The sequence below is a fragment of the Aspergillus campestris genome, assembly GCF_002847485.1.
Source record: "Aspergillus campestris IBT 28561 chromosome Unknown P168scaffold_15, whole genome shotgun sequence".
In the NCBI taxonomy this organism is placed as follows: Eukaryota; Fungi; Ascomycota; class Eurotiomycetes; order Eurotiales; family Aspergillaceae; genus Aspergillus; species Aspergillus campestris.
In genome coordinates this window covers 174,565-193,204 of record NW_020194350.1, presented here as the reverse complement: position 1 = coordinate 193,204, position 18,640 = coordinate 174,565, and the positions used below count along the sequence as shown (strand labels likewise).

General features: G+C 50.4%; 7 protein-coding genes and 1 non-coding gene across 8 annotated transcripts; 4 read left to right on the top strand and 4 right to left on the bottom strand.

Annotated features, from left to right (window-relative positions):
- Positions 1–808: 808 nt before the first annotated feature.
- P168DRAFT_330490 (uncharacterized protein) lies at positions 809–2,168 on the top strand (the record flags this gene model as incomplete). Its single annotated transcript, XM_024841589.1, has 2 exons — positions 809–1,046; positions 1,751–2,168. Exons 1-2 carry the CDS (start codon positions 1,012–1,014, stop codon positions 2,166–2,168), a joined length of 453 nt encoding a protein of 150 aa, XP_024688863.1. The 5' UTR covers positions 809–1,011.
- Positions 2,169–3,109: 941 nt separating this feature from the next.
- P168DRAFT_75178 (uncharacterized protein) lies at positions 3,110–3,513 on the bottom strand. Its single transcript, XM_024842133.1, has one exon. The coding sequence runs from the start codon at positions 3,379–3,381 to the stop codon at positions 3,154–3,156; it is 228 nt and encodes a 75-aa protein (XP_024688862.1). The 5' UTR covers positions 3,382–3,513; the 3' UTR covers positions 3,110–3,153.
- Positions 3,489–3,937, top strand: P168DRAFT_75181 (uncharacterized protein). The gene is made up of 2 exons (XM_024842134.1): positions 3,489–3,539; positions 3,592–3,937. Exon 2 carries the CDS (start codon positions 3,647–3,649, stop codon positions 3,893–3,895), a length of 249 nt encoding a protein of 82 aa, XP_024688861.1. The 5' UTR covers positions 3,489–3,539; positions 3,592–3,646; the 3' UTR covers positions 3,896–3,937.
- P168DRAFT_293551 (class I SAM-dependent methyltransferase) lies at positions 3,576–5,355 on the bottom strand. The gene has a single exon (XM_024837830.1). It carries the CDS (start codon positions 5,171–5,173, stop codon positions 3,980–3,982), a length of 1,194 nt encoding a protein of 397 aa, XP_024688860.1. The 5' UTR covers positions 5,174–5,355; the 3' UTR covers positions 3,576–3,979.
- A 4,287-nt stretch (positions 5,356–9,642) lies between these two features.
- P168DRAFT_244354 (uncharacterized protein) lies at positions 9,643–11,407 on the bottom strand (the record flags this gene model as incomplete). Its single annotated transcript, XM_024833926.1, has 9 exons — positions 9,643–9,726; positions 9,813–9,928; positions 9,984–10,011; positions 10,077–10,274; positions 10,330–10,688; positions 10,745–11,076; positions 11,131–11,203; positions 11,255–11,268; positions 11,319–11,407. 9 exons carry the CDS (start codon positions 11,405–11,407, stop codon positions 9,643–9,645), a joined length of 1,293 nt encoding a protein of 430 aa, XP_024688859.1.
- A 1,768-nt stretch (positions 11,408–13,175) lies between these two features.
- On the top strand, positions 13,176–14,710 carry P168DRAFT_276149 (uncharacterized protein; the record flags this gene model as incomplete). The annotated part of the gene is made up of 3 exons (XM_024835537.1): positions 13,176–13,533; positions 13,581–14,245; positions 14,297–14,710. Exons 1-3 carry the CDS (start codon positions 13,242–13,244, stop codon positions 14,708–14,710), a joined length of 1,371 nt encoding a protein of 456 aa, XP_024688858.1. The 5' UTR covers positions 13,176–13,241.
- Positions 14,711–16,067: 1,357 nt separating this feature from the next.
- On the bottom strand, positions 16,068–16,138 carry P168DRAFT_t156. The gene has a single exon. It is a non-coding gene; the product is annotated as a tRNA-Gly (tRNA).
- Positions 16,139–16,634: 496 nt separating this feature from the next.
- Positions 16,635–18,547, top strand: P168DRAFT_276146 (flavin-containing monooxygenase; the record flags this gene model as incomplete). The annotated part of the gene is made up of 2 exons (XM_024835536.1): positions 16,635–17,250; positions 17,307–18,547. 2 exons carry the CDS (start codon positions 16,635–16,637, stop codon positions 18,545–18,547), a joined length of 1,857 nt encoding a protein of 618 aa, XP_024688857.1.
- Between the last annotated feature and the right edge of the window lie 93 nt (positions 18,548–18,640).

Sequence of the window (18,640 nt, the reverse complement as noted above, 5' to 3'; positions counted from 1 at the left end):
CAAGCAGCTCGACCCACTGCACTTTCTTGTTTTATTCGTTCCTGCCATCTCGTCATACTGGACACCCGCCAGCTCCACTATAAACCGGGCAAGGCAAACATCATTCCTCAGCTGACGAGCAACACTTCCACGCAGAACATGGTATAACCAATCTTGGTCCTTAGCCGTTCCCAGAGACCCGCGGAGAAAAAATATGGGATCGCAGAGCTGGAAGCGGGGTCATGAAAGATCTACCACATGATCGAGACCTACGAGGTAGGGATAGACGTCCACTGATCATCGTGTCAACGTTGACCTAGTAAGGAAGGACTCTCTATTATCAACGATGACAGATAGAGTAATAGCCAATTATTACGCTGGTCGCTCTATGCGCATCACCTCCCTACCTTGATGTCCTACCATAAACCAGGCAAGGCGAACATTGTTCCTGCTAGGCTTTCCCGCCTGGAGGTACATCGTGCGTGGCGAAGCAAGACATGCAATGGGTGCATCGAGTTAGGAGCGAGCTTTACCACAAACCTTTTCGATACGTACCTCCGAGACGCTCAGAAGCGACAACAAGTCTCCGAGACCAGATCACAGGAATCGCTGGGCCCACTTTGCGCTAATGCGCGCTGATGTTCACCTTTATACCAGTCAACAGCGGACGGACTTTGCCGTCTTCGAGAGGATTTATGAAGTTTCTCTCACGATTGCTCAAAATTTTGGTAAGTATCTATAGTTACAGAAGTATTTGCAGATTTTGAGACGTGGCTAATGACTTCCATGGAATTTTAGTCAAAAGAGAACCCCCGAGACCAGGATCATCGAAGTCTTAGAACGAATAGCAACTAGGAGAGTCAACTTGCACAACGGGGCTAATCCAGTCACTCCCAATCTCGATGCCAGTTTGAAGATGTTTGACAGAACTTTGAGGGACCATCTACCAGAAGTTCATGGATAGCCCTACCCTTAGCCTTCAAGCTAAGCTTTCACGGCTCACTTGTTACTCCAAAAAGAAGATTTCTCAAAATGCCTCGTTTCGCGCTTCATATCGGCCCGAAGAAGTTAGTGGAGTCTCCGGCGCCTGAACTCGAATTCAGCCCACACCATACACAATTATGCGCCCTACAGACGCAGACGCCCGTCTCTACACCTCTCCTCCTTCTAATCGCTCGAACCGAGCGTGACCGGCACCCCTGGGGGGGGGGATGCTTACACCTAACCAAGAGACCCTTGATTATGCCATTGTTATTTGTTGCTAAGAAAACTCAAGACCGCTACACCAAGACGGTGATCAATGTTTGGTACAGGGCTTAATTTGACTGATATCCCCAACAATGACTTCAATCCCAATTATTTGGACACGGTTTTAGATACCAATAGTGGTTATAGCCCCATTTGGGGCGCTGTAGTAGATACAATCTTTCCTTTGTGATATGTAAATGCAGCGTGTTCCTCCCTTACGATCGGCGGAGGGCTGGCAGGCTGCGTAATCGCCCGGCACCATGTTCAATCAGACTTCCCTTATGGGCTTACATTTGTATAGATTTCCATAGCAAGTGGCGCGTCTGTATACCCCTTGGGAGGTCGTCCTTCACCAAGAATAACTATTCTCTCAGATGAAGTGCCTGCTTCAGCCGCCTTACCCGAATGACTGCCTTCGTAAGAGATAGTAAGGTAGCAAACTAATATCATAGCAGATGAGGTTCATCGTCCTCTGGATGGGGGGTCTGATATATGTACTATCCAGCTGATGAATTAACGTAAGCATTGCTGCCATTGCTTGGTGCCTGCGGTGCGTCAAGCGGATCGGAAAGGAGGGCCACGAGCCATGCAGCCGATCGAATTCTTACGAGGAGTGTCGGTATTGCCATCGACTGGGCAAGTTGTGCGTGCCAGTGCCTATTCCCCTGCGGGGAGATGTTATCGACCTTCTCCTCCTGGGTCCGGATCGCCAGCCAGCAGCGGTCGCCGCATTTGCTAGAAAGGCAGAGGCTTATCGCGAAGCAGTTGGTAACTCCACCGACAAGCAGAAGCTGATTGTGATGCAATCTTTGAATCGCAACATGTTCCGCCTGGTGAATGCTGTGTGTGCCGCCCGTGGCCAGCCGGTGTTCCCAGACGAGGAAGAGCAGGTTTGGCCGGAGGTGCACGGGGGTGTGGTTGACGGAAAGGTGGAGTGGTAGTTTTGGAGATTATCCGTGGCCTGAGATGTCGCTTTTTTCCTTTTGAATTATCACGTTGCGTGACTAGTGGAAGTCGCCTCCCCCTCCCCCTCCCCCTATTGTTTTGCTTCTTTCTTTCTTTTGTTTTAGCCAGACGAAGTTGATCTCATATCACTCTATTTGAGCATACGCGTAGGATGATAAAAACAAACTCTTTTGAAGTTCTTCGACATTGGAACTCATCAGTGATTGCACCCAGGACTACCCGTATATCCCAAGTATGAACGGAGATAAACAAGCGCGGCTCTAGTGTAAGTCCAAAGTATACTCTCCATCCCCAGCATCTTCCTGTACTCTTGGACATCAAACGATCTCAAGATACGATCAGTTCTCCCTTTTCGTCCCCGACGGTGTTGTTCGTCGGGAGTTCCTACTGGGCGTCATGTCATTCTTAGAAGGCCGAAGCCTGTGACTGGAAGGGGTAGGGAAGAGTCATAGGGGCGTAGTTGTGTGGTTGTTTAATAGGAGATATGAAGCAGTCTATTTAGATCACAAATAGTGCCGCATACATAGCAAGAGGATATTGATGCATTTGGGCCGTTTATTCACAAAACCTTTAGCTAAGCATACTCCAAGTTAGATGAGCGATTTTGAATTCATCCGTATGATGGATACAATTCTCTTGTAAGCCATTGGAATATCCCAGAGCTAGACCGGAAATAGTAGTTCTGGACATTCGGAGTTGAGGCTGTCAACTGACTGAAAGGCATATCAAAGAGTAGATAGTCGTCAGTCATAACTCTCTAATAGTACTCAGCCTGGCTCTCTTCATATGATTCTCGAGTAGATGAAGCAAGTTCTTGTGCCAATCAAACCTCTTGACATGATACTCCGACACCAGTGCGCGACACTGACGGGCCTCAGCGTCACCTTATGGATACTGGTAATTGTAGATCCCAAAGATATTTTGACAAGTTTTTTAAACAAAATATTTCACAATATGTAATTATAATCTATATATACTTCTATCCGGACATCCCACTTCACTCCAAGAGGGTATCCACGACCGAACAGATCGTAAACAAGTAAGAAATAATAAAAGCAAAACCATGCAAAACAACAAACACCGGCTAAACCAACCACGAAAAAACACTCGGAAAATCGGACTATGAACAGGTTCTGCACGGCCACGCAGTGGTCGTGAGAATGCGAGGGACGGAGGGACCGTCACCATCAACGTGGTCTATAATTAACATGATAGACCGCATTGTTGGTGGGGTCTTTATTATGTTAGATCGAGGGCGTAAAGCATCAAATGAACCGATCAAAGAATCAATCAATCACATGCGAACGGGTCGTCTCGAGTCATGCAATGTCGGAGGGTAGAAGGATATGCTTTGCGTCAGCATTCTTGTCATGACCGGGTTGGTATCTGGCGGAATACAAGGATGTGATGAGATGGAAGTAACTGTTGTCGCGGGAAAACGCTTAGCCGGCAGATGTGTGGGCTTGTTGCATGTAGAAACGTCTTTCCAGCTGCAATTCTCCTCGGAATCTATCTCCTAGCCAGGCCTCTTTCCACACGAATGTTTCCCTCTGTTTTTTGCCTTTTTGAGTCTTTATTTTTATTATTATTTTTCTTTGTCTTCCAAGTGGGTCCAATGACGGAAAACGGCATCGATAGACGTTCGGACTTCGGATCATTCCATACCGACATGGCGATCGGAGTGCCAAGACACCTGACGTAATTGTGCCTTATTGTCCCGTCGAGTGGAAACATCTCATCACAAATCCTTTTTTTCTCTCCACAGCTGCTCGGTGAAGAAGGACCTTTACTGGAGAGGCTTCTCCGCAACGATGCGGTAACTGGTGGTGACGAGTCGCATGGTATCCATCTTGACAAAGGCCTCACCGTCCAGACACAGCCGGTTGATCAGGGTCTTGAAGTGACGCGGCAGCATGTGGGCCTTGACGAGCGCGAGGATGACCTGTCGCATGGATCGGAAGTAGAGATCGACCTTCTCGATGAGCGGTGTCTGCAGACCGCCCACGCTGGCGTTGTCCGACTTGGTCACCACGAAGCCCGCGTCCGTCAGGGCCTTCTCGAGACTGGCGGGTGTCGGAGTGCCCACGGCGCCGATGAGCGGCTTGACGCGTCGCATCAGCTCCGCATGCTCCGGGTTGGACTGGTCGTACTCCGGGAAGCTGACCCAGTCGAGGAGGGAGATCTTGGCGCCGGGCTTGAGGACGCGGTGGATCTCCTTGAAGAGCGTGGTGTGGTCGCGGCAGAGACTGAGGGCCTGGATCTGGTAGAACGCGTCGAAGGTGTTATCCTCGAAGGGCAGCGGGAGGCTGTTAAAGTCCTGCACGATGAATCGGTTGTCCTTGAAGCCAATCTTCTGGTTGTAGTCGCTGGCCTGCTCGATCTGATTCGGGTCAATGTTGAGTCCCGTGACCTGTGCGCCGGCGAATTGCGTCATGTGCGCGGCAACCCGTCCGCGGCCGCAACCCAAATCCAACACCTTGTCGCCCGGGGCCAACCCGATGTCGTTCGCAATGGACTCCTCGTACAGCAGCTGGTTCTCCAGCACGGTGGCCTTCTTGCTCATGAATGGGGGGATATACATCTTCTCCACATCGCCCAGCGCACACAGGTGGTTCAACACCCCGTAGTATGACTTCAGGCAGTCCCCAACCTTGGCCTGATAATTGGGTCCCAATGCCTCGACCATTTGCCGCTCGTCCGACCAGTCCAGATTGTAGATGACGTAGGACGCCATGAAATCATCCACCTCCTTCGGGGTCAGGTTCTGCAGGTGTCGGAACGCCGCCCAGAACGTCTTCCACCGCTTGGGGGAGGCTGAGTTGTTCAGATCCGGACGCCCGTTCACCACGCGGTTGTTGTTGTTGCTGGCGAGCTTCTGCTTCTCGTTGACGACCGCGTCCACCGAGCTGTCGCTTTCCGAGCTGCGTCCTGAGTGGCGCGAGGCGAACACCTGGTGACTCTCCATTTGCTGTGTTTCCATCATGGTGCGATCCGATCGAGTCTAGTATGGGAGAATTATAATAGAGTATATATTGAAACAGGCGTAGGAATAAAGGGAGGACGGGAGTATGAGACGGAGGTTTGAGAGGAGGATGTCGAAGGTTTCGTTAAAAGTATGATATGACAGTATCCTAGCTAGACAGAGCAAAGCCACGAAATAAAATAAAATAAAATAAAAAAGCTATTGTACTATTGGGAGAATCATGCCAGTTTATAATCACCTTGTTGCGGAGCGGGGCTACTTTGTATTTATATAAGCCTTTGTGAAGGGCAAAACTTTTTATTTTTTTATTTTTGTTTTTATTTTCACGTTCAAATAATATTAATTCAATTATTATTATTATTATTTTTTCTACCAACGTCTCTGGTGCCGAACGGGGGATCCTAATAACAAATGATTTGCCATGCGACCTGCCATGGGGAGTTTAGTGATGGCCACAGTGGATTCACTGCATTGTTTGTCACCAGATCTGGAAAGGGTCGGAAGGGTCGGATGTAATCCCCAACACGCCTCAAAAGGCCCAAAAAGGTCGTGGACAGACGGCAGAGCAGTCCGATGTCGACTGTCGAGTCTGTAGACTGTGACTATGTAGCATGTGCCGTGCAGTCAACCTCCTCACAGGATCATGCCTCCCTGCTAGTATAGTAGCTATAGTTCTATGACTAGTCTACCACACCGTATCAAACACAGACCTCTTGTTTCCCCTCTTGATCGCCGGAGAGGGGGTGCCCTCCCTTGCAGTCCGTTTTCCGGGTTATTGATCCGGTTTATTGACAGGGAGGTGGCTTACGGAGCCGGGCTGTCTCCGTAGGATATACTGAGAGCTACTATAGTAGGCCAGTTCTGAACGATCTAGGAGAACCGACGACCTCATTCTATACACAATAGTATACAGTATGGGACCATCGTCGGTGGATAAGTACTGCCATTGCTCAATATGAATAGCAATTTAATCAGGTCACATCATCGTACAGGATGGGGTCAAAGGTGGTGCTTGATCTTCTCACTAAGGATCTCCAAGTGGAGCTGGCAAGCTGCTAGCCCGTAGTGAAAACTATCATTGCCCTATAGGGACATCATTCCTCGGGTCGGGTTCGGGACAAAGTTGTTCTCTGCTTTTTAATTAACGATTCTTCTTTTCTCCTCTTTTCCTTGGTCTTACCCTCTTGCCCTCAATAGTTAACGCTTCCATTGATCTTACCAACCGGATTTCCGTACGCTGAGCGGCTCTGACGGCGCGACTCAACCCAATGTGGTAACTCTTCCCGCGGATGTCATGGTATGATTTCTAAGCCCGACGTTAACCATCGGTCAAGTCATATCTGGCGTCCGTATTTCCGCCGACCAAAGTTCCGTCCAAAATCTGACACTTTTGGATAACCAATGGGCCTGGATGGTTTGTCGGGTGGTGGCTGGATTTATCATCCGTGCTCAATCTTGCCCATACTATGAAGTGCGAATGGACGAGACTGGAGTAAATCCCATGCGACGTCATCCGCCCAAGATGTGCAGTCTTCCAGCGGCCGCGGTGGACGATCGCGATATCATTACCGCATCCAGAGCCCGTGCGGATGATCAGATGGAAATTTTTTCTCGTTGTCTTTACTGCTTCCAGAATAGATTATCCCCCCCTAATATACAAATCCTGGTCAGCCACGTCATTTCCCCAAGGACTATCAATTTTTCACCAACAACTGGCGCGGAGTTCTTTCTTCTCTGACTCCGTCTCCTCTTCTCTTCGGGGGTTTTCAGGCTTGTCTGACTCACATACCGCGATGGGCCCGCCGCTCACGAGTCGATGCGGTGGATGGCCCCACTTAACTCGAGTTGTCTTAACTTTATTTTTTCGTGCCTTTACCCGTCAATTTTCCTTTTTGGGAATTGGAGGGAATAAAATAAAGATAACCAGATGGTGCACGTGATCTGGATGGTCCATGGTCTATTGCTTCCCATAGACTGTCGTCCTCAACGTCAGGAAGATCATCATTGCCATGACTGCCAGGTTGTCTGATAGTTGAGATCAAGCAAGACACTGTCAGATGTCCAGATAAGCTTATTTTAAGTCAGCCACCGTTGGATCTCGAAAAGACCGCGGCTGCCACACAGGATCGAGAATCCTGGATCCACCCGGTTTAGGCAGCAAGGTCACCATCCCGGGGGGGGTCAGACAGCGGCGCGGTGGCGATGCTCGATCGTCTCCAATCACAGCGGCGGATCTGGTTGTTGTTGCAGGGGGCCGGCTAAATAGGGGAGGGATCCGGTCGATGAGGTACCGGTACTTCCATTTGAGTGAGGATGTGGGCGATGACTATGTATCTCGTAGACCGGGAGGTACTCACCGACTGGGAACTGGTCGTGTGGTGTCAAACAGGCGAAGCAGGTGGGACGGGTGATTGCCGGTAGGGCTCCTCCAGCCTTGGATGTCTTTTCGCGAGTGTAAGCAATGCCAATCATCCCATTCCATCTGTCCGATGGAGTTCCCTGTTCGTCAGGCTCTTCTGGCTCTGTAATCGCGAGAATTGGCACTAGCTAAGCCAATCTCTCGACGCGTGGGTTCGTGTAATTCCATCGGAAAGTCCGTCTCATTGGATCGCATGTCCCACTTGGTTGCTCAATTGTTTGTGTATGGTGGAGGACGGGCGGCTCCAATTCTCCGAGGAGATCTTGGAACGGAGACCATCGTACAGGTCATCTGTCCAATTGCATGACGTATCTAGCGAGAACCCTTGGAGAATGGATCCCTAGGGGTACACCCTAGTGGGGTGAGCATTGGATCAAGTGCAGTCCGTTTGCTAGAATATGGAAGATTCCGAGGGTCCAGCTTCCAGAGTATGCCCTATGATCGTCTTTACTGGGATCATTGCCGGGAAGGTCGGTTCATGCCTTCGACTAGCGAATATCATCTGGTGCAGTGGCGACTTGTTTCTCCGCAATTGGGCTGCTCATGTGACTGGTTTCTAGTTTTTCGCTTCCTTGTTTATTATCCTTCCTTCTTTGATAAATATGTGTGTCCTAGTTAGTTGATGGTCGTTTTATCTCGCTTTTGAAATAATCTCTCAGGTATGGTACATCGACCATAAGACAGGATGTTCAATTCAACTTCTACATACTGTACGATCTCTGTACTAGTGATCAGCGTTCGTCACAAGAGGATTAGACACGGACTCATACGTGGTTGCCGTCTGCTAACATGTCTGTCGCTCACTACTCATTCCCGCGATTCAAGTATGATAAGATTATCAACCAATTAGAACGGCACTGCCTATGACGAGACCTGTACGTCCTCTCCCGGATACGCTACGGATACGCTACCACGGATCCATTCTGTGCGAGTCTTGTCGAATCGCAGGTACCTTTTCTCACAGAGCCCAACAATCCTCGCTCAATGGACCACCGCGCTATAGATACACTGTGGGGGTATAATCAATAGGATATAATAGCTGGATGGATGGGTCTAGAAGGCCCGGGTTTTTCTGGTCTTTGTATCATGCACATCTCGCACGAAGTATCCTCAACTGACAGACAGTCAACATTGGGTCGCTCATCCTTGAAGAAAGACGCTGTACATCATTAACCCACCCACTTGGTAGCGCTCCACGGCCTCTAGTCGAGTTAAATGGTTTCTATATACTTACCTCGTCAGAGGAAGCTATCTGTTTTGGTAATATATCCACTTAGCATGTCTGTCATGCTAGGATTGTCATTCTGTGCCATGTAATACGCAGCATCTAGGTGAGCCTACAGCCTTTCTCGTGGTGTCTCTCAACGAGGATCTACAGATAAATTCGAAATCAGATGTGTAATCATAATACAAAATTTGAACAGATGCAGAGATGCGGTCTGGAGTGTCTAGACTATAGCTTTTTTTCTATACTTATATGTGCTTAAACACAACATAACTATATGCGACTGTCAACCCTAGAAATACTTAGCCAAGCCACACCAGAGCAACCAACTACTAGTCGTCATACTAGCAGCCCTCTACCGCCTCAAGCCTTCGACCCTACCTGAACAGGTAGGTACATGTAATTGCCCGAACGTAAGCATATCATCAGTGAATACAGCCACCCAGCGCTGCCCACCCCAGTCCAGACCCCCCAGCGTAACACAAGCACGACAGTACCTACAGCCTCCTCCTTCGAAACCGCAGCCAATAGAATTCCCTAAACATGCAAGATGTCGGTCCAATCGCCAAAATCCACTTCTGCATGTTGGACCAATCGTTGATGGAGCCAGACAACGCGTCGACGCGTGGGAATTAAGATTATCTGATTGAACCTAGGGCTTCTGTTTGCCTACTTGGCTAGTTCTTTGTAAAGGATAGATAGGGCTCGGGCTGTAGAAGATAGAGGGAGAAAGCTTATCAAGATGATAAAGGAAATGATATAATCTATAGGGATATATGTAGTCTATTATTCTATAACACAAGCAAACGCTGCAAGCAAAGATTAGGCGTTATTCGCGCAGGAGAAACTGCTCTTCGAGGCGTCGTTGTGGATTGCAACGCCCGACACCCAGAGACCGCAGACGCACTGTTTACCAGCATTAGTATTGGCCTTTTCTCTCTTTTCTTCTCTGATATAAGAAAAGAAGAAGAAAGGGGGAGGAAGGAACGTACTATCGTCGTACCAATCCCAATGAGCAGGACATTGGCGATGGTGAGGAGAATCCTCTTCGGGGAGGTAAAAAGTTGTCCCCAGGTCATGTAGAGACCGAAGATACCGCTGAGGCCGACTGTGCTTTGTAAGTTTCATGATCAGATTGGGAGGGAGTATAGTGAGTAACTTACACGAGAACCAGCTCGCAAAGAGTGCGCTCTATTAACAAAAGTTGGTCAGTTAGCGGACTTCGCTATAGTCAGAGGGAATGAGGGCAGACGAACGATTAGACTCAGCAAATTGTTAAATACGGGAATCGCTTCCGCGATAATCCACGAGATAATCCAGAACGTCAGCGCCAGCGCGATCCACGATCCTGTCGCCCGCAGACTCCGCTGGTGCATGAGGTCTGTGCCGCGGAAAAGGCGCACGTAGACGTTTTTGATAGCCACGTGGCCGTTGATCACACCTGCGATCACGATCTGCGTCTGTCAGTGCTGTTCTTCATTACCAAGAAGGAAGTGTTCCGAGACATACAGTAGGAATGGCAATTCCATAAGCGACCTTCTGCAGAATAGGCCCCGTGGAGCCCAGCGCCGGTGACGCGACATCCTGTCCGGCATACCGGTAGATGACGGCCGCGGCGATGGTGTAGAAGACGATTTCGAAGCCCTGCAACATGGCGAGGGACTTGGGGAATTCGCGGGGGTCTTTCATCTCGGCGATGAAGCCGAAGAAGGCGGCGTGGCCGCAGTAGGCGAAGACGATATTGGTGACTGCCGTGAAGGCGTTGACAAAACTGGTGGCTTTGGTGATTTCCATTTTGCCGTTGCCGGGGTTCTCGACGCCGACGCCGACCATTGTGATGACGACGGACACGAAGATGCTCAGGAAGGCTGGGCGAGGGTTAGTATGCGTGGACATCATTGGTGGAGGCAGCGGGAGAACGTACAAACGACAGCGAAGGCGGAGACATTCTTCATGGTTCGCGGAAGGGAACACAGGAAGGACAGGATCAAGCCCACAACACCAAATACCAGGGAACAGGTGCCATGGTTCGTGAGAGTGTTCATCATGACAGTAAAGGTGAGGATGTGGCTGGCTGTCGCAAAGAGGAAAAAGATCAGCTGGGCCACCCCGAAGATCTCGCGACCCCACGGCCCGAGCATGACATCTGCGGCGTCGGCCATGCTGTGAATCGAGGGGTAGCGCTGTCTGAACTGGCCGATAACGTAGCCGGAGTAGGTGGAGATGATCCCTAGGCCGACGATCAGGATGATGCCACTGGTGGCGTTAGCGGTGGACACTATCATGGAAGGATCAGATCGATCAACATACGGGACGAGGCCTATAGATGCCAGGGTTGCTGGGATAGACAGGACACCCAGGGAGACGGTTTCGGCAATCATCACTTGTTCATGTTAGTCCATATCTTCTGTAGAATAAGGGGCCAATGCCATACGCATTCCGCTTTGCCTATATCACTGTCAGTCAAGCCCATACAGTTCCATCTGGGTAAAACATACCACCAACTTAGCGTCTTATAATGCACCTCAGCTGTCTCCTCCGACCCAAACGGGTCATATGCAGTAGGAGGAAGATCCTGCTTCTCCATCATATCCGGTTCCCACGCGTCCAAGTCCAGCCTCGGAGCAGACTCCTCGCGCCCAACATCTTTGAATGTGATATCTGCCGTCATTGTATTAACCACAGCTTCGAATATCTATATGGAATCGACAACAAGACACGTGGAAAGATGCAAAAAGGAAAAGACTTTTCCAACTGCCCCTGCGGAGACACATCTGTCACAGTGGCCATAGCTAAACTGCTGCTGAACCCCATTTGCGTCGTCGTCCCATTCAACGAAACGGGGGCCCAGCGAATCAGAGGCCCGGGATGGGTCCGGTTTGGGTTTCGCCTCCTCCTGACGCCGATGTCGGTCGGACCCACCCCGCAAAACTCTGTCGGCATCGGCCCGATTTTTATGAGGCCTATGCAGATGAGTCAGCTGTACAATCACAACTAGTTGACTAGTGGATGGAATTGTAGCTTTCTTCAGGGTCTAGTGCTACTGGGGGCTTTATTTCAGAACCATGTTATTCTATTCTATGGTTGAACCAACCGTGAGGGAATGACTCAGGTGTATACAGGATTCTAGGGACTCCGCAGGCGTCTCTCGTCTTGCATAATAGGACGAGAACTTGAACGCGCTCGTTGATTGCAGTTTCAGCATATGAAAAAAAGGGGCACAGATCTATTTCGATAATACTTGGAATTTAGACATTGTTGCTTCTCAGGAGCTCCGCTAGAAGGATCGTTCAGTCTACACATTACTACTGCGGGAAAGATCTGGACTCTGGGAAAGGACAACATAGAGGGAAGTTTCAAGACGGGCGGATAAGGAATCTTTAACCGCCCCAACTATGATCTATGCAGAGTAGTCCAAATATATTGATTCACTTGACTGTGTCACAGTAATGGAGAATGTGATCTATACGGTGAAGGATTCTACATGACCCACGTGATCCCCCACGGACCCACCGATGCGGGTATTCCCAGATAGGAAATCCACCTCATCACTGACTGCAATATTGCTTCGTCTTCCACAACAACAATCTGAACACTGAAAATTTTCCTCCCACACATCAATCCGTGGCTAAAATGTCAAAGAAGAAATCTCAGCAAAAACAGGCCCAGAATGGGAGTAACCCCCAGCCCCAGGCTGGGAAGAAGCCTGTCGATCCCTTGCGACAACTCAGGAACAATGTCCGTTCGGTTGTTCGAGACATGTACAATGGGCAGAATTATGTCGATAAAGAACAAATCCATGCCAAGTTCTTGAAAAAAAATCTTGACCAAGGTGATTTTATTACCACTGTCATAGATGAGTAAGTTGCCCTCTTGCTACATCTCAACATGTCTAAGAATCAGCTATGCGGCGAGATTGGAAGCGCGGAGAGAAAAGAAACTCAAAAAGACTGAGGCGAAAAATCAGGATACGCAGCTTCAGGTGAGGATAGATAGCCTTTTTAGTGATGTTCAATGCTAAACTATGTTGAAGCCTCAAGCCCAGCCTGCACAGCCTACACAGCCTGTTCTAGCTACGCATGTTCAACCTACGCAGACTCTACTTGCACATCCTGCTCTACCATCGCAGCAGGCTATACCTACGGAGCAGGCTCTACCTGCGCAGGCTCCAGCAAAAAAAGCTCGATCAGCAAAAGAAGCTCGTCCAGCAAAGGAAGCCCGTCTTCCATTTCAGATGCTTCCGCCTGATATTGCAGTGCTTGAAGAGCAGCTTGCGAAAGAACGATCAGAAAATGCCATTCTCCAAGGTATCTCCCTCCTTCCGGCATTGACCCGAGATAGGTCTGACAAATCCAGATTTCAAGGAGTACCTAGGCGTCAACAAAGACACGGAGCATGAAGAGTCCCAGTCATCCACGGCCATGCCTTCGCTAGATGATCAACTGCATCTCCTCAATCTCGACGGGAAGGACGATTGGGCCAGCAATGGTGGCCAGCTTCCAGACACCGTAGAAAACGCGGTCCTGCTATCCCCAGCTGCAGAGAGACTGGGTCATACCCTGCCATCGCAGTTTGCCCTGCTCGGCCATTCCCAGTTAGGACAGTCGACTGCATACGACCCACGAGTCATGCTCAATACCAACGTCCCTTTTTCTGCATTCATTTGCGGTCTGCAAGGAAGCGGAAAGTCGCACACGACGTCCTGCATGATTGGTAGGCACCAACCCTCAGCATGTATGAACCATTATTGACAAGGCTAGAAAACTGTTCCATTCCCATGCCAGCGCTGGGCTCGCTCAAGAAGCCCTTGTCAACCCTAGTTTTGCACTACAATGAGTACAGTTCTAATGTGAGCTCGCAGCCCAGTGAGACTGCGTTCTTGTCGTCGGTGCTCCCAGAATACGCCGCCCAGAAGTCCGTCCCCGTCAGTGTGCTCGTCCCGCCTTCAAACTACCACAATCTCGCCAAGATGTACGAACAGATACCGAACGTTGAGGTTCGCCCCTTTCGACTGCAGCCGCGTCATCTGAACATCAGCATGATGTTGTCCCTCATGTCCATGGGAAAGAGCGACTCAACCCCCCTGTACATGGCACAGGTGACGCGGATCCTACGCGAGATGGCAGTCGAGAGCGGCGGCTCGTTCAACTACTTCGACTTTCGACGCCGCCTGGGCACTCTGCGTCTAGACCGCGCCCAGACTCCATTCCTCGAGCAGCGGCTGGACCTACTTGACTCTTATCTAAACTTGACAGGCGAGAATACGGGCGATTACTTCGTGGACGGGGGAGTCACCATTCTCGATCTATCATGTCCTTTCATGGACCAGTCCACGACGTGCATTCTATTCCGCGTGGCAATCGACTTGTTCCTGCACGCGCACCCCTCCCGGGGAAAGATGATCGTCGCAGACGAAGCTCACAAAGTACCCCTCCCCTCATCCCCTCCCAATCAAACCATCACTAACAACAGACAGTACATGACCGACTCGCCCGCGGCGAAAGAACTCACAGAAACCTTCCTCAACATCATTCGCCAACAGCGCCACCTCGGCGTCCGTACCATCATCTCCACCCAAGAACCGACCATCTCGCCGCGCCTCATCGACCTCTGCTCCATTACTATCATCCACCGCTTCTCCAGCCCAGAGTGGTGGAAAACAATCCAGCAGCACGTCCCAGTCGTGAAAGGCAACCGCGACGCCGATTCGGACGACGGCTTGTACAATATTGCTAGCTTGCGCACAGGCGAGGCGCTCGTCTTTGCGCCGTCGGCGTATCTTCTCGACGAGGGTCTCGCGTTGGCGGATACGAAGCATGGGACGTTCAAAATGCGTGTGCGTAGGAGGATTACCTGGGATGGGGGGCGCACTATTGTGCATGTTCGTTGATAGGGGTTAAGGTGGGTTTCATGATTGATTCATATGATTGGTCATTGGTTGGACTACTCGGATATGACTGGAGTTGGTATGGCATGAAACACTAGAGGATCATAGACGGCGGATTGGAATGCACATGGAGTCGAGTCAGGGGACATCTATCAAAATAGATATTGAATGAATGCCAGTAAAAGGCATATTGGTTACGGGAATAGCAAGCAGCGCTCACACGGGGTAACTGGCCCTGCAGATATGATATTATTTATCTAACCAATTTCAAGTATCTGGTGTGCATGCTCCATCATCCCATGTGAGATTTGATTTGAACGTCTCTGTTCAAAGAAAAATATTTGACAGGCTACAGATCTATACTATCTTCAGGCAATACAAACTCCGAACACTCTCTCATCCTCTCTCTAGAAAACCCTGCTCTGACGCCACTGGATGTGCCCTGTTTCTCTCTTGAGTGACTTTATCCTGTTTTCACCTGGTTACTCTCTCTATACCACGTGTATAGCTGTTTCGCGTCACACCAGCCGGATATTATATCAACGAGCAACTAGATTGATGGAGAAAAACATCAACTGGTCTTTAAACAGTGCGTGTTAAGATAAGTGTGCTATAACTTGACACTGAGTTCACGATACCGCTCGTGGTGTGTCGCCTAGGACCATCAAACCCGGGAGATTGAGTGACGGCCACTGCACTGACATGCCAAATGGGTATTTAACATGGCTTGAGAAGACTGATATGACTGATATGTCAATTAGTGAATTTTGTTATGAGATTGGTGCTATGATCTGGGACTCTGTAGATAAATTCGTTAGATCTGACATATCATGTAGCTCACGTACCAACTGCGAAGATTGTGACCTTGGGGTTTGAGTCGAGTGATTGATCCAGGGCGATATCCAACCTTTCTCGCCATAAGTCACTTTGAAATTCTTCCGGAACGTATCCAGCATATCTCCGATGGGTGGCAGATTTTGAGTATTCACCACTGCCGGGAAGCCATCTCGCAGGTCTCTGAGCCAAACAGGCTGTAGAGGTATGAGTAGAGTAATTCAGAAATTGTAGGATGAACTACTACTCGATAACCCGAGATATCATGAGTCTTGGCAAGTAATCCCTGTTGCAATAACAGAACGAAATTACCACTTGACTATAAAGATATGATGACACTTTGCTGAAGGAGTGTATGGGAAAGGGGAGGGGAGACTGGAATCGGGCGGTTTACAGGAGGAGGATACGGAAGGACATGTAATTACTGACAAGAACATCATTTAATAACCATTAAAAAATAAATGAATCAATTATCAAGTGCATGAAAGGATCGGAGATGTGTCAAAAAGAAAAAAGATAAGAATAGTGCATCATCCGTGAATCGAACACGGGCCTCATCGATGGCAACGATGAATTCTACCACTAGACCAATGATGCTTCCATATTATTTCGTTTCTTTATTCCTTTTTATTAACAGCCCACTATAGTCAGTGTCATATCAATAGTCCAAAACAACAATCCTATACAGCTAACATATTCGTCAATTGTATCATCAGCCAGATACAACAATGATACGGAGTACAGAGTACGGAGTATCTTCCTGGTAGCCCAGCTAATTAACCCTGGTCTTCGGGCAGATCCGAGTTAGCTTCGAGATACCCCGCATTAGGGACACCCATTGGATATCCCTGGACCATGTAAACCTGAGAGAAAAGCTGGCATTGATTCAAGCAGATAAAGTTGTTTGTGCAAATGCATACTGAATAAGAAGATGCAGTCTGTCAGCAACTTCTGCAGCTGCAGAACACGTCACGCACACAGCTGAGGAACTGGTTGATCCTTACCCCGCATCCCATATCCACCTGTTGTCCACTCCTCATTTACTCCATTTCCTCCCACTTTCTTCACAGTTCCTCACCTTCACCACAGTAACATGGCTACAGAATCTAGAAACCGCGTCGAGCCTGGCTCCGTCAACCTCCCCGTGGGGAAGTTCCCCCCCTCCAGCACATCCACCTCCGTCAACGCCGAGCAGGTAGCCACGGAGATTATCGACAAGCTGAACACCGCCCTCTCCCAGAAGGACTACAACAGCATCTCGAGTCTCTTCCTCGACGATGGCTTCTGGCGAGACCATCTCTGTCTCTCGTGGGACTTCCGCACCGTCAAAGGAAGCCAGAACGTCGCCAAGTTCCTGGCGGACCATCCCAGTCCGATCAAACTCGAACTAGACCACTCGTCTCCATTTCGAGCGCCCCATGTCGGGCCCATTGATGCCTTTGGAGACGTCACCGGGATTGAGTTCTTCGTGTCTGTCACCACTGCCGTTGGCTCCGGCTGGGGCGTTGTCCGGCTCGCTGAAACGGACGGGTGGAAGATCTTCACCTGCTTCACGTCGCTGCGGGAGCTCACTGGCGCAGAGGCGAAAATCAACGACCGACGACCGGTCGGCGTGCAGCACGGCGAGCAGACAGGCCGCAAAAACTGGCAGGACCGGCGCACAGCCGACATCAACTTCGAAAACAAGGAGCCGGCAGTCGTCATCATCGGTTGGTTCCTTCTTCCTATGTATCTCAATCAGCAAAGAGTCACTGACACTGCACAGGAGCCGGCCAATCCGGCCTAACAGCCGCCGCCAGACTGAAAATGCTCGACGTCGACACTTTAATCGTCGACCGAGAGGACGCCATCGGCGACAACTGGCGCACGCGCTACCACCAGCTCGTCCTCCACGACCCAGTCTGGTTCGACCACATGCCGTACGTGCCGTTCCCGCCCAACTGGCCCATCTTCACGCCGAAAGACAAACTCGCCGAGTTCTTCGAATGCTACGCCAAGCTACTCGAGCTGAACGTGTGGACGCGCACAGAGCTCAAGTCTTCGTCCTACGACGACGCAACCCGCACCTGGACACTGACCCTGCACCGCCATCGCCCAGACGGCAGCGTTGAAACGCGCACGCTCCACCCCCGCCACGTCATCCAGGCCACCGGCCACTCGGGCAAGAAGAACCTCCCCTCCATCAAAGGCATGGACTCCTTCCAGGGCGGTCGCATCTGCCACAGCTCGGACTTTCCCGGCGCCGACGCCAACGGCACAGGCCGCCACGCGGTGGTCGTCGGATCGTGCAACTCGGCCCACGACATCGCGCAGGACTACACGGAGAAAGGCTGGACGGTGACGATCGTGCAGCGCAGTTCGACCTGCGTGGTGACCTCGTCGTCCATCACGAACATCGCGCTGAAGGGCCTGTACGACGGCAGCGCGCCGCCTACCGACGAAGCAGACTGTTACTTGTGGAGCATCCCGTCCGAGCTGTTCAAGGCGCAGCAGGCGAAGATCACGACCGCGACGACGCAGAACGACGCGGCTGTGCTGGACGGCTTGGCGCGCGCTGGGTTCCGCGTTGACCGCGGCCCGGATGACTCGGGCCTCCTGATGAAGTACCTCCAGCGCGGCGGCGGGTACTACATTGATGTCGGGGCGAGCCGGCTCATTGCAGAGGGGAAAATCGCCGTGCGACAGGGGCAGGAGATCGCGGAGATTCTGCCTAGCGGACTGCGACTGGCGGACGGGAGCGAGCTTCAGGCAGACGAGATCGTCCTCGCGACGGGGTACCAGAATATGCGCACGCAGGCACGGGAGATGTTCGGCGATGAGGTCGCGGATCGGGTTAACAGCGTTTGGGGGTTTAATGCCGAGGGCGAGGTGCGCACGATGTGGCAGCGCAGCGGACACCCTGGATTCTGGTTTATGGGTGGGAATCTGGCGCTGTGTCGGTATTACTCGCTGTTGCTGGGACTGCAAATCGCGGCTGTGGAGAAGGGGATTCACGATGGTATTTAATACCTTCTTTCTTCCTTTCTACCAATATATCTATATCAGAAAATGATAGAATACAAATCATCGCATGTCCAGGGATATATGAATAGAATAGAT

Coding starts and splice junctions, on each gene's coding strand:
- P168DRAFT_293551 (XM_024837830.1), bottom strand. CDS start 5,173: ATGGAAACACAGCAAATGGAGAGTCACCAGGTGTTCGCCTCGCGCCAC.
- P168DRAFT_75178 (XM_024842133.1), bottom strand. CDS start 3,381: ATGGTGACGGTCCCTCCGTCCCTCGCATTCTCACGACCACTGCGTGGC.
- P168DRAFT_75181 (XM_024842134.1), top strand. CDS start 3,647: ATGTGTGGGCTTGTTGCATGTAGAAACGTCTTTCCAGCTGCAATTCTC.